The 14,383-nt window shown below is 35.1% G+C and overlaps 1 protein-coding gene across 2 annotated transcripts in view; it reads left to right on the top strand.

Annotated features, from left to right (window-relative positions):
* The window catches only part of fbxl17 (F-box and leucine-rich repeat protein 17), a 210,893-nt gene that overhangs the window by 91,734 nt on the left and 104,776 nt on the right, over positions 1 to 14,383 (top strand). Inside the window, exon 8 of one of the 2 annotated variants that reach the window (XM_079382562.1) lies at positions 6,659 to 7,275. The exons of the other annotated variant lie outside the window; for it this stretch is intronic. Coding sequence (XP_079238688.1) covers positions 6,659 to 6,662 — 4 coding nt within the window. The 3' untranslated portion in view covers positions 6,663 to 7,275. Of the gene's footprint in view, positions 1 to 6,658; positions 7,276 to 14,383 lie in introns of those variants that run through there. 2 annotated transcript variants of the gene reach the window in all.

Raw genomic sequence — 14,383 nt, 5'->3', positions numbered from 1 at the left:
TGGTGGTCTGGAATGGAGTGGTTTCTCGTGTCTGAGGCTGACAGAGACCATCATTATTGGAGCTGTTGTGTGCCTTGTCTCCAGCGTTTTCTTACTCATTTAAAGGGCTTTCTGCCGTCGGCTTGTGACACATCAGAGAATCAAAGAGACTCCAGCATTAGCGACATGAGAGAAGGCTCCGTGTTCAGATTAATAACTCATCACACACTCTTTCACATTCACTTTCACTCACTCTGAAGAAACGGCCTTCACTGAAACGGCACTCATTGCCAAAGAGAAACCGCAATGACACATTTTTATCTATATATATATATATCTATATTGTGGCGGGAAGAGCAAACGACAGACACAGAGGATTTTATTAAACAAAATAATAAAATAAAGTGCCCAAAAGGGGTTAAAGTGTCCAAAGAGATAGATATATATATATATATATATATATATATATATATATATATATATATATATATATATATATATATATATATAAGAATATAATAAAATTACAGTAAAAATAATTCTTCATTCATTAATATTTTATACATAACACAATTTATTCATTACTCATTTATAAACTAATTTATTAATTAGTTTATTTACTCGTATATTAATTTATTTGTTGTTGTATATTTTTTCTTTTTATTAATTAATTAATTTAGTCATTTTGTTGTTTCAGAGCTTGATTACCTTCATTATATTGAAAAGAACAAACAGTACTTTTTTAAGTTCTAATGTATTTTGTAATAGTTTGCCTCTACCTGATCTCTTTCCTAAGTGTTCGAGTTTAGCCAGAATCACAAATCTGAAGCTGTTTTTGTGAGTCATTGGCTGAACCGTGTGGTGTTTGTTTGCGTCTTCATTGGCTCGTCAGTTCGTCTCCGTCAGATCTGTGATAACACACTTTCTAACACGTCTCTGGTCTCTGTCTGTCTTCATCTGCTCGTCTTGCTCCTGTAGTAGAAACACTGAGAGAAACTCCACTGAAAGACAGCAGAGGAGAGCTGAAGGGATGTCTATCATGTCACTACAGACCTGTGTGTGTTCTGTGTAGGGGTGTGAGATATTGACTCATTTTATTGATTACGATAATTAGACCATATTATGCTGAGTGTGTTATTGTGCTGGTACCGTGGACAGCTGAAGCTCCTAAAGTTTTTGATATTCTTCATATTCAGTGTGGTGGTCTGATAGAAATGAATCTTTTCCAATACGTTTAAATTGATTTTTACATTTTATTGGCATTTTTACCTTTTATAAAGCAATTTTTTTTTCTAAAAGTGTGCATTATCTTTTGAGTCAGATTCTTACATTTAATCAGTGAATTAGAATAATAAGACATTTGGGCTGTTATCAAGCAAATTAAATCAGTATCAATAAGATTCATCTTTGCAATGCAGAGGAAACACAGAAGCTGCGTCTGAAGAGGTGTTTAGATGTATTCACACACTGTTTTAATGCAGGACATTAATGCATTTAACCTGCAATTACAAATGCAGAAATAATGTTTTCATATATTAAACATAAAACGTTGAATAGATACTTTGAATGTGAAATTAAAACCGCCAGTAGGTGGCAGCAAGTCACTGTTCATAAGTGAGTCATTGCGATTGAACCGAATCATTTAAACAGTTGATTCATTCAGGAACGAATGACCGTCATGTTGCTCAGACACGCAAAACAGTGCTGTGGCTGTGTTTGAATTATTTTTGTTGTCAAAATAGCGTAAAAACAGAATATAAAGTGTCATGGGGCAGTCGTGGCCTAATGGATAGAGAGTTGGACTTGTAACCTGAAGGTCGTGGGTTCGAGTCTCAGGTCCGGCAGGGATTGTAGGTGGGGGGAGTGAATGTCCAGCGCTCTCTCCATCCTCAATACCACGACTGAGGTGAGACCCTTGAGCAAGGCACCGAACCCCCAACTGCTCCCCGGGCTGCCCACTGCTCCGGGTGTGTGTTCACTACTGAGTGTACACTTGGATGGGTTAAATGCAGAGCACAAATTCAGAGTATGGGTCACCATACTTGGCCACACACCACTCCCCCCTAAAACGAAAGTATCTTAATTAACTTCTTGTTTATTGAACTGTTCTAAAAAAATCAATATCACATTTGTAATCATGGTAATTCTTGGAGAAAACAAAAATGGCTCTCTTTGTGTGAAATTGATTATATGAAGTATATTTTAATAGACTGAAGCATGCAGTGAAATTCTAGACTGTAGTCTAGACTTCATCATGTCATGTATGCATGCTCTCTGTAGGTGTGTTTTGAAAGGTTTTTGCAAAATACTCGATAATGTCAAATCGCACATTGTTAAAACAACAGTTACATCAGTTAATCACACACCCCTATTTCTGTGCAACACAAACCATGATTGTTTTAATAATCTTCTGGCCTCTGTTTTTCGTGCCGTGTCAGTGAATGGAGACTGAAGCCTTTCGCGCTTCATAATGCATGCAGAAGCACCATAGTAAAAATATTTAGCATTCTATCTATGATAAAACTGTGCTAGATGTTAGGTTTTGTGAAGGAGGTTTATGATCCATGTGCATAACAGTGACTGTAAAATATGTATTTTAGGTATTGAAATGACATATTTGAGTTAAAGTTAACAACATCAGCATTGTGTATACAGTGTAGGGCTGTCAAAATGGCTGAAAAACTAAATGCAAATTTTGTACTTAAATATTATCAATATTGGAATTTAAAAGGCATAATTTCTGTTAGGGGGGGGGGGGGGGGGGCTTTTGGCTTCTCTCCTGAGGCCACAAGAGGGTGCATTGAGAAAAATATTACTAATGCACGTTTATTCAAAGCAATAAAATAACACGACTATCTTTGAAAAAAGTGCATAATGTTTAAAATAATATTTATAAACCATATATAATTAATAAAGTTGCTTAACAATTAGAAACAAAACGGCATCATGCATGTATGTACAGCTTAATACAAAGGACCGAAAACAGAGTACTTTTTTCTTTGAAAACACGAGATGCAGTGGGATAGGGAAAAACTGCCATAAAATCGCGAGACGTGTTTTTTAAAAGTTGACTTAGATTAATTTCACATGGCTTTGTAAACATGCGGCTCTCTTGGGCCAGACGCGAGAGCAACAGTGATAGATGTCCCTCTAGAAAATGCAATAAATATGTGTTCTGTGTGAACGGGTTTCAGTTTAGTGTATATAGTGGTCAATATAGTGTATTATAGCCGGGACAACGTCTTTATGTTTACAGATGTGAAGTAATGACGCAGCGGCATGCACCAGTACCACTCAAATTAGAAAACATTATTATAAGCTAACTGTTGTGAATCGGGCTAAAGTAAGGAGATAGTTTTGAACACTGTCTGATTATGTACTTGCTCAAATATTGATTATTTTTAACCAAAAAAAAGTTACAGACTACAGCTTTGAATAAATAAATAACAGTATTCCATATCCGTTCTGCAATATATTGCGTGTCTAAATGACAGGATTTAAACTCCCGCAGGCGCACTCATCCTCCGGAGGACGAGACTGTGAAGTAGTTTTTCAGGAATCGCTGCAGGGTTTCAGAGTCTCTCGCTCGATTACGAGATCGCAGGAGTCTGATGTGATGCAGTGAAACACTGTCCAATCAGCCGCGGCTCGTTAAACGGCTCCGTTTCTCACCGACAGCCGACGCATTTGTCATACGCTCTGATGTTTTTCATTAAGTGACATTTACAACAAGCCTGCTGAAATGAAGATGTATTGCAGGCCTCGCTGGGGCACAAACAGGAGATTCATCATTTTCCTGCATGTGTTCAGGGACGCCACGTCAACAGCTCCATTAAAGCAGGTGCTTCCCTCTCAGTTCATCATTAGAGCCCAGTTCAGCCCAAAATCAGCAGATCTGTCATCATTTCCTCACCCAAACCCGTCTGACTTGCTCTCTGCAGCAGAGCAAAACAAGTAATGTTTGCAGGAATATACAGTACTGACAGCTCTCTTCAGTAGGACAGAGGCTGTCAAACTCTAATAAATAAATACATTTAAATTAACATTTTCATAACAGTTGTTCATAACCATTCTGCAAAATATATTCCCTGTCCAAATAAAATAAATAATAATAAAAAAATAAAAAAAAACATATAAATGAATGAATGAACAACATTTTAATGTAATATAAATGAACAATAAATACATTTATAATATATTTAAATATGTAATATAAAAATTTACATTATACTGTACATAAATAGTCATATATAGTTTTAATTTAAAATAAATAAACTTAATAAATGCATTTATAATAACTAATTTTAAAATATTATTAATATATATTATATATATTTATTTTTTATTGTTTTATTATAAATTTATTTGAATAACAAATGTTGTTTGTGGATTTAGTTTTAGTAAACTATTAAACAAGTACGGAATTTTGCTATTTTATTTATATTCTATATATATTTTTAGTTTGTGATTTTTAAAAAATTTTTTTTTATTTTATTTAGATATGGAATATATTTCACATGATATACAATACTGTTATAATAATGTTCTTTTTATTTATTTATTTAAATCATTGCATTTATTTATTCATTTGTAAGTTAGTTTATTACATGATTAAGTTTTATTTTATTTATTTTTATATTTATTTTATGTGTCAGTTGTCTGGCTTTAAATCAGCCTGTGATCAGCGAGGAGCGGTTTCATCTGCTCTGACGGGGTCAGAAACACAGATCTGCATGCGTCCGTCACAGCTCTAATAGGTGCTATGATGTGGAGTCAGATGTGAAGTGAAGAGCTGATAATGTGGCAGGTTATCTGACGCTCTTCATTGTGTGTCTGCAGGAGGCCAGAGACTCGACGCACCAGACGCCAGAGCGTTTATCACTTTAACACTCGTGATCAGAGACACGCTCACATTCAGCGGCCTGCAGGGAGTCGCTTTGAGATGATTCAAAGAGTCGACTCTGATTCAGCTGATTCATTAGAAAAGATATAGAAGATATTAAGCAGACTGTCTACTAATACTCTAATGACTGCTAGTTGACATGTAGTTACAAAGTTACTAACTGTTAGTAGAGTGTCTAAAGTGGACTACCAAAATAAAGTGTTACCTTATTTAATGTATTCATTCATTCTGATTATATTTAGAGATATACATATTATTATTATTATTATATAGTTTATTATTATAAACATATGTATTATTAATTGATGTTACATTCAGTTAGTGGTGTGACTGTCGGGTGCAGTGGGGAATTGTGGGATAGCAGCAGTGACGTGTGTGTAATCGCAGTGATGGAGATGTAATTGTGTAGTGAAGGTCACAGCAGTTCTGTTCAATTAAAGCAGCTCAGACAAAGAGAATCAGAGGAGTGCTAATGTTGGTTTAATTCCCTGCTCATTCCTCACGGCGGGAAGAAGATGGGCTCATTGTATTCAGTGCCGTATCTCTCCGCAGCGCCCATGTTCCTCATAATGACACGAGAATTATTACAGCGCTGATGGAGATGAGTGTGTGTGTGTGTGTGTGTGTGTGTGGGGGGGGGGGGTAATTCTGTTTGTCTGTTCTGATTTTGTAGTGTTTTGTGAGTTGCTTTAATTAATAATTTGAAGTTGCTATCAGTTATTCCGTGAATCTATTAGCAGATTCTGTGCGAGTTTTTACATTTAGAGAAATATTTGTGTTTATGAGCACAAAAGCAGTCATGAGTAACACAGGTATATCTGTAGCAATAGCCAACAATACATTGTATGGATCAAAATTATACATTTCTCTTTTATGCCAAAAATCATTAGGATATTAAGATCATGTTCCATGAAGATATTTAGTAAATTTCCTACCGTAAATATATCAAAACTTCATTTTTGATTAGTAATATGCATTGCTAAGAAATGATTTTTTTGCTCCCTCAGATTCCAGATTTTCAAATATTGTCCTATCCTAACAAACCATACATCAATGGAAAGTTTATGACTGGTTTTGTGGTCCAGGGTCACATTTAAGTAGTATGAATATACATTATAATTGAAATGCTTATCTTTATTCTCGGCAGTAGTGTGATCTAGTAGTGTTTTGCGTGACTCCAGCGGTCGGTGTGTGTGATCAGCACTGATTTAGTCACACTGTTCTTCTGATTGAATCGTGTCTCTTATGAGCTCGTCCAATCGCATTGGTCACAGTCCTCGTCACGCTTCTGCTGTTAGACAGCGTTCAGATTCTCAAATCTGTGTGTGCGTGTGTGGGGCGCCTGACTGTAAAACTGCACAAAGTCTCCTGTGAGGGCTAAGTTTAGGTGTAGGGCAATAGCACATACAGTTTGTTCAGTATAAAAACCATTACACCTATGGGATGTTCCCATTTTTCACAAAAACGAACGTGTGTGTGTGTGTGTGTTTGCACACAGTGTACTTATTGACTTACAGCATCATAATGATGTGCGGCGCTGAATAATAACTGAAGATGCGCTGATGTTCTCCTGGGGAGGATCCTGATTATCAGTTTAACAATCAACATCACGAATCACCATCCCGCCGGGGACACGATACGCACATGAATATTTATGTCTCATTATTGTTATCATAACTCACGGCTAATCAAACGCTCTCTATGTCTCTCTCCATGTATCTGCTTCTTCACGGCTTCTTGACCTCTTCCTCCTCCTCCTCCTCCTCTTCTCCTCAGGTAAGAGAGCTTCAGATGCTTCAGTCTCGAGTGCAGCTCATATTCAGTCAGGATTGAGTCTCTCAGAGGTTTATCTCGTCAGATGGGGTTACAGGACTGTTTGGAGTTCATCACTCATTGAATGTTCATGGATGATGATGATTGTGCTCTGATTCATTCAGACCTCAGGATGGTTTGGGCCTCATTTAGAGGGAGAACTATAATCGCTGATGGATCTCACTGGCTAAATATTGTGGGAAATCTGTAGATTGTGCTGGATGGAAAGTAGTAATGATGCCAGGTTTTTCTCATAATAATATTCATGTGTAACAATCATGGATGGATGAAGGGAATTTGAGATGAGATGAAGGTGTGGATCAATCTCTATGCTCAGCTCTTGGGTCGGATTCACTAAATATTCTTAAAAATAAAATTATTCTTAAATGCTATTTCTTTTTTGTTTTGTTTTTTTGTTAAATGTAAAAAAAATAATTAAAAAAAATTCAAAAACATTTCTTAAGAATATTAGAAGAAAATGTTATATTTTTTCTATTTTTTTTTTCTAAAGACAAAACTTAAGAATTCCTAAAAAAACAAAAAACAAAAAAAAACATCAAAAACCTCTTACAGTTCCTTCCAAGAAAAAAACAAATCCCCACAAGAAAGATATTTAATTAATTTATATTATAACATAGCACTAGCCACTATTATTATCAGTGAGTCTTTATCAGGAAGCATTATACAATTACAATGTTGTTACGTGTTGCAGTAAGAATTAAATATAATATTATTTTAGATGTCATTTACGTTCTATATTATATATAGAGAACAGAGCATAACTGTTCGAAATAAAAAAAATAAAGATAGAAAACAATAGTTTATTATAATATAACAACAAATACTGTATATACATTTTGTTACACATTTAGTAAATTAATAAAAAATAATATAAATGATTTTAGATGTCAAATTTACAATCTGTACAATATATTTAGCAGAACATGAATGTTAAAAAAAAGAGTATAATATAATAGCAAATGAAAATAATATAAATATAAAATAATATTAATAAGTTGGTAATAATTCTAAAATTTTATATTAATATTAATCATTATAAAATAAAATAATGGCAAACATAGTTTTTTTTTGGGGGGGGGGGGGGGGGATGTATTTTAAGGCATTTCTTAATTTTTTCTTGAGATTTTGATGAATCGGGCCCCTGGTGATGTTCTTTGGAGATACCTTGGTCTGTTTTTATCATTTTTAAGTAATGCACGATGGTTGTGTTTACATGCAACCTAATAATCCATTAATAAGAAGACTGATGGCCTTGATCTGACTGAAGTTTCAATCTGATAATCCAATAATCAGTTTATTAGTCAGATATTAGCATTGTTAACCTTTGAATAAGACTAGTTTATCAATCAGACTGAAAAATATCTATGCCATGATTCATATGTTTACATGCATCTTATGTCTTATGAACTTGTCTGTTTATTCATTATTTGCTGAAATAGTTTTTAGGTATTTTTAGATGTGTAATCAAGGCAAAAACACTCGAACACGTTGACTATTGCACTTTGCATGCACAAAAATTGGATGCATAAATAAAAAGAAGTGAAAGAAGAGCATGTGAAATCAGATTGGATGCATTCAGATGAAATCAGAATGCTGTGTGTCTGTAGCCAGAGGAAGCGTGTTAATCTGAACGTTTACAGACATCATCAGCTTTGACTAATGCTTTCCATGTGGAGTAATGTGTGATCGTGTCAGACATGAGCTGACGGACTGATGTCTCTCGTCAGACGTGTGTCACATGCAGCTCTTCATCTGCCGTCAGAAGCTTCTGCTAATTAACACCACGTTACTGATCCGCAGCCAGCCTGACGCCTCCTCTGATCAATATTAATCATTCAATGTGGTGAAATAAAGCAACAAGTAGCAGAAGTGCTGTTAATATAGTTGTTGATTTATTGTTTAATACATGACTGCAGATGCATGTTTACACCAAATGTCTGACGAGAAACTGAATAAGTGTGAGTAACACAAAATCATTTATTCGGGAATTGTTGTGGAATATCCTTGAAATTCTGCCATTTTTTATTTATTTAGTACAATTGTAATATATAAATATAAATTGAAATTAAATAATTTTTTATTTTATTTATTTATTATAGTGCTGTCAAATGATTAATCACATCCAAAATAAAGGTTTTTCAAATTGTTTTTATAATTGTTGTGAAAATTGTGATATACATTATATTATATTATAATTTTACAGAGGAGTGATGAGGCTGAATTATGGACTGAATCAATGAACTCTTAGAAAGCAATGCAAATATATCGATTACTGGTTGTTGGTATGTGTTAAGCTTCACGTTCACATTAGTTAAAGATGCTCGTCTGCTGCAATCTGGTTGCAATATCTTGCATTAAACGAACATACATAGCAAAATTAATACTGGATCTTCTTGCAGGAAACACGAAATGGCTCCAGAATGATGTTCTTGAGAAAGCAGCGGATGACTTTGCTTTTGGCTTAATTTTTTTTTCCCTCTCAACCACTTTTGGCACTTTGATCCCATTGGCTGTTGTGATGTGAATCACACGCGTGTCCGTCCAATCAGACGCGGGCAGCGTGCTAATCTAAGATGCAGAAAGTGCGTCCCTGCAGGTTTGGCCCGCGGTTGATCTCCTGACACGCGTTCATGGCTGCGTTTGCTGTTTGAAGTGTGAGCGAGTGCTGGCAGAGCCGCGGCTCAGGAGCGCTGCCAAACGCTGTGTGTGTGTGTGTGTGTGTGTGTGTGTCAGCAAACACACAAAACCCTCTTCACCAGCTAAACGGATTTTAAAAAGCATTATTGTGTGTTTTCTCTGCATTCTTGTGGGATTCTGTACATCTTGCGCTACATGCATCTTTACTCTTTTTTCCACTTTTTCAGTCATTTCTGGTTGAATAGTTCGTTTTATTTTGGTTTTAGTTAGTGAGCAGTCTGATGGAGTGGATCTTGTAGCTCTAGTTTTTCCAGATTCGTTGAGTGCCATTCTGCTTAATTTTGCCGTTTAACCACAAAATAATCATGCAGTACTACTCTGTCAATGCACACACACAGAAAGTCACTTGTCAGACACTCTATAATGGTTAAATACACATGCATTTTTGCCAAAATAACTGTCTTGGCTAGTATTCACGTAAAAACCTAAATCTTTGAGAGAAAATCTGATATATATCCATGCATTAAGTCTTAACGTGACTTTATTTCTTTGATTATTTTTTTCTTTCTTGATTTTCATGATTTGTTATATTTATTTATATATTTTTTTATTTATTTGACAAAACTTCTGAGTTTTCGCCTAACAAGTATTTTTGTAAATTATTTATATTTAGATTTAAATCATTTTATGTTCACCAAAGAAATGTTTTAGATTTAGTATAAGACGTTTAGGTGTAAAGTGTATCACAGCAATAATATAAGCTATTATAGGCTATATATTATATATTTATTTCTGCATTAATTTCTGCATTAATTAAAGTTTCAGATTTAATGCAGTATGTTATTAGTAATAATGACAATAATACCATTAATAATAATAATAGAACTAATTATTTCTGTTGTTATTTTTATTATTATTACTACTAATTTTGTTAATTATTATAATTGTTAATAATAATCTATTCTAATATATAAATGTTCTAGATAGTGTTGCATTTCTTCTTCTTAAATGTTTATGATATGTTGCCAATAATAATACACTTAATTCAAAGCAGACAGTGAGCAAATTATCAACAGCATATTAATTTCTTCTTTATCATTTTACATTAATACTTTTATTGTCTAATTTTCGAAGAAAGTCTTAAAGAATCATTTGTCAGTGATGAAACCCATTCATTGCTATCTGTTACAAATGAGCTTCATTGAATTAATTAGGCCATTATGAACAAATGAATTGTACGCCCACCATATTCTCATCAGATATGAATTATCTTATAATTAATTGCATGTGTAAATGAGGACATCATACTGCATATTGCATGTAATTTATGAAGAAGCAGCAATAATCATTTGCTTGTGTCCTTCTGAACTAATAGAGCGGCTGCAAAAACGTATTTGGCCACCTCAGTCACATATAAACATGAACTAGATCAAACATACGATGACGTGTCCTGCTGGGCTTTTTACGCCGGGCTAATGGCGCTCTTAACCCTGGACTGACCAGGGTTTCACACCAGTAAATCTGAGTTTGTGGAGTCGATAGTGAAGCCGTTCAGAGTTTGAATGTTGCAGCGAGTTGTTTAGCAGCAGGCGACCAATCAGCAGCTACCTCAGTGATGAGCTCATTAAATATTCATGTGCTCTGTGAGTTATGGTAACGTTCGTTTGCATTCAAAGCGTGATAGCAAACGCTCACGATGACACCAGAGAACATTGCATTTACATTAAAGTTAATCTGTTTACTGACTGAAAAATAGAAATGCACAATATATCACATATGGAACATTATTAGTGTTTTTTTAAATCAAAATTGTATCTAGATATTTAATTGCTCATGCTTGTTTCTCCTGTTTTAAATTCAGCCATCATCTCACTTAAAGTTGATCTTAAAAAATACTAAACTCATAATAAAGTTAAATGTAATCAGTTACATGTAACAAATCTCAAAAATAAATCTCTAAAATGCAACAATTCTCAAAATGATTATCTGTTTTTCATACATTGGATCACAATATTGTGATGCCTGAAATCACTGATTTTATTTGTTTATTTATTTAAAATGTGTTTATTTTTTATTTATTAAAATAATTTACTTACTATACATTTCTATATTGACTAACTACTGGTTATCAGCCATGAAATGAAAATAATTATCAGCTTATTAGTACTGGCCAAAATGTTAATGTTGTGCATTCGTAATAAATCATATTTGTGAATTCTGCTATTTCATTATACATAACATTTTGTTATGCAGTGAAACCACGGAATAAAAAAGGGAATTGTGACTTTTTTTTTTTTTAGATCACAATTTGGACTTTTTTATTTTTTATTTTGCAAAGGAAAAGTCAGAATTCTGAGATACAAAGTGGCAATTACCTTCTTGATTATTTTGAAGTGTGTGTGAGCGAGTGTGTGTGTTTGTGTGTGTGTGTGTGTGAGAGAGCGCGAGTGTGTGTGTTTGTGTGAGTAAGTGTGTGTGTGTTTGTGTGAGGGTGTGTGAGCGAGCGAGTGAGTGTGTGTGTGAGGGTGTGTGTGAGAGCGAGTGTGCGTGTGTGTGTGTGTGTGTGTGTGTGTGTTTGTGTGAGAGGGTGTGCGTGTGTGTGTGAGAGCGAGTGTGCGTGTTTGTGTGTGTTTGTGTGAGAGGGTGTGCGTGTGTGTGTGTGTGAGAGCGAGTGTGCGTGTGTGTGTGTGTGTGTGTGTGTGTGTGTGAGAGGGTGTGCGTGTGTGTGTGAGAGCGAGTGTGCGTGTGTGTGTGTGTTTGTGTGAGAGGGTGTGTGTGAGTATGTGAGCATATGAGTGTGAGGGTGTGTGTGTTTGTGTGAGGGTGTGTGTGTGTGAATATGTGAGTGTGTGAGCGAGTGTGTGTGTGTGTTTGTGAGCGAGTGTGAGGGTAGGTGGTTGTGTGTGTGTGTGTGTGAGTGAGTGTGTGAGCATATGAGTGTGAGCGAGTGTGCGTGTGTGTTTGTGTGAGAGAGTGTGTGTGTGTGTGTGTGAACGAGTGAGCGTGTGAGCAAGCGTGTTTGTGTGAGCGAGTGTGAGTGTGTGTGTGTGCACTGTGTGATTGGGTCCCCAGTGAACTTCAGGAATAATGCAGCTGATCTGATCTGATGTTCTCGTCACACACTGATGCTGGAGCAGAAACTGCTGAAATATTAATGTGCTTTCTCTCAGATCTCTCAGAGGTTCCTCCTCCGTCTACAGCTGTAGTGTAGTGTAGAAACCTACTACAGCATTATTGTGAATTAAACACGAGCACCATAAACACATGCATTTGCTCTGACAGCAGTGTTTGATTCAGTCATGTTTAAGTCACCAGTGCTTTTACTCAGATTTAAGGTTGAGACCCCAGTAAGAAACCACCCAGAGCGTCACAACAGGTAAACACTTACGTTTTGTTCATGAACGCACCTGTCTAGTTCTCCTTAATTGTCTCCAGCAGCTGACCTTCATATATTTGAGATGCTGAAGGGGTTTTTAGTTCCTGATGTGAAGTGCATCACATCTGCTTTCAGAAACAGCCTGATGTTCCTCTACGAGCAGCTCATTTATTCCTCACCGCACATGCTTAGGTTCATCAGTAGTGTTTTATTCTGGACAAATATGCTCTACCATTCAAAAAGTTTGGGGTCAGTAAGATTATAATCATTTTATTACTTCATAATTTATAAAATAATTATATAATTTATATTACAAATATTTATTTGATTAATCAAAGATGCATTAAATTGATCAAAAGTGACCGGAAACACATTTACAATCTTTCAAAAGATTTCCATTTAAAATAATTGCTGTTCATTTTCAAAGTCATCAATAAAGCAATGAATATTTTAGTGCATTAGAAGAAAATACATTTTCAGTCTTTCAGCTTTAATGTTAAATTAAAATAACGAAAAAATTATATTTTATCTGTTTAGCTGCATCACAAATAACCAAATTAATAAATGACTAAATAAATAATTAATTATATTTAATAAATACATTTATAATGATTTATTTTTAGTCATTCATTTATTTGAACTTTCTATTAATCAAAGAATCTTGTAAAAAAAAAAATCAGTTTCTACAAAAATATTGTGCAGCACAACTGTTTTCAGCATTGATAATAATCAGAAATGTTTGTTGATAGTAAATCAGTATATTATTATGATTTCTGAAGATCATGTGACACTGAAGACTGGAGTAATGATGCTGAAAATACAGCTGCAGATCACAGAAATAAATTACAGTTTAACAGATATTCACATAGAAAACAGCTGTTTTAAATACTAATAATATTTCACATTTTTACTGTATTTTTTGTTAAATAAATACAGCCTTTATGAGCAGAAGAGACTTCTTTCACAAACATAAAAAAATCCAACCCCAAACTTTTGAATGGTATTGTAAATCCAAACCAAATAAGAACGTTATTTCAGATCCTGCATGCATGGTAGCGTTTGCATTTGTTTGCGTTCTCCTCACTTGATAGACATGTATTTTTTTTCTGCTGCATTGAAATACTCTTTCATAGCATTATAGCTCCTCTCTTGTGATGCTGTGACTCTGGCTGAAATAATCATAATGTAACCGCAAACGGAGCTTCACAAGACTGGACTCCAGGTCTGGCTGATGTCAGGAGCCGCAGTAAAGCCTGTATTGTTGTTTTCGTGGCAGTGTTGTGTTTGTGACGTGTTGCTCTGAGACTCCAGCTGAAGGACGTTCTGGATTATGATGAGGAGCTCGTCTCAAGATGTGCAGATGAGACGAGAGGCTGTTGGTGTTTCCCCAGACTCGTGTCAGTGTTTGTTTACCCGCGGCTCTTTCTGCCGTCAGCCCGACTGTGTCACAGAATAGACATGAAGAACATGCAGCCGTATTATTATGACGGTGATCCTAGATTGAATTCACACTGGAAAAATATGTGGTGTAGAAAAAGATTTCCCTCAGAAATCGCTGGGAACTGGGTTCACGATTCAATTCGATTACGATTATCATGTCAATGATTCGATTCAATTCGATATCACAATGCATCACGATTATATCAAATTTATTT

This window comes from Barbus barbus (assembly GCF_936440315.1).
Source record: "Barbus barbus genome assembly, chromosome: 28".
In the NCBI taxonomy this organism is placed as follows: domain Eukaryota; kingdom Metazoa; phylum Chordata; class Actinopteri; order Cypriniformes; family Cyprinidae; genus Barbus; species Barbus barbus.
This window is presented reverse-complemented; position numbering and strand designations above follow the sequence as displayed.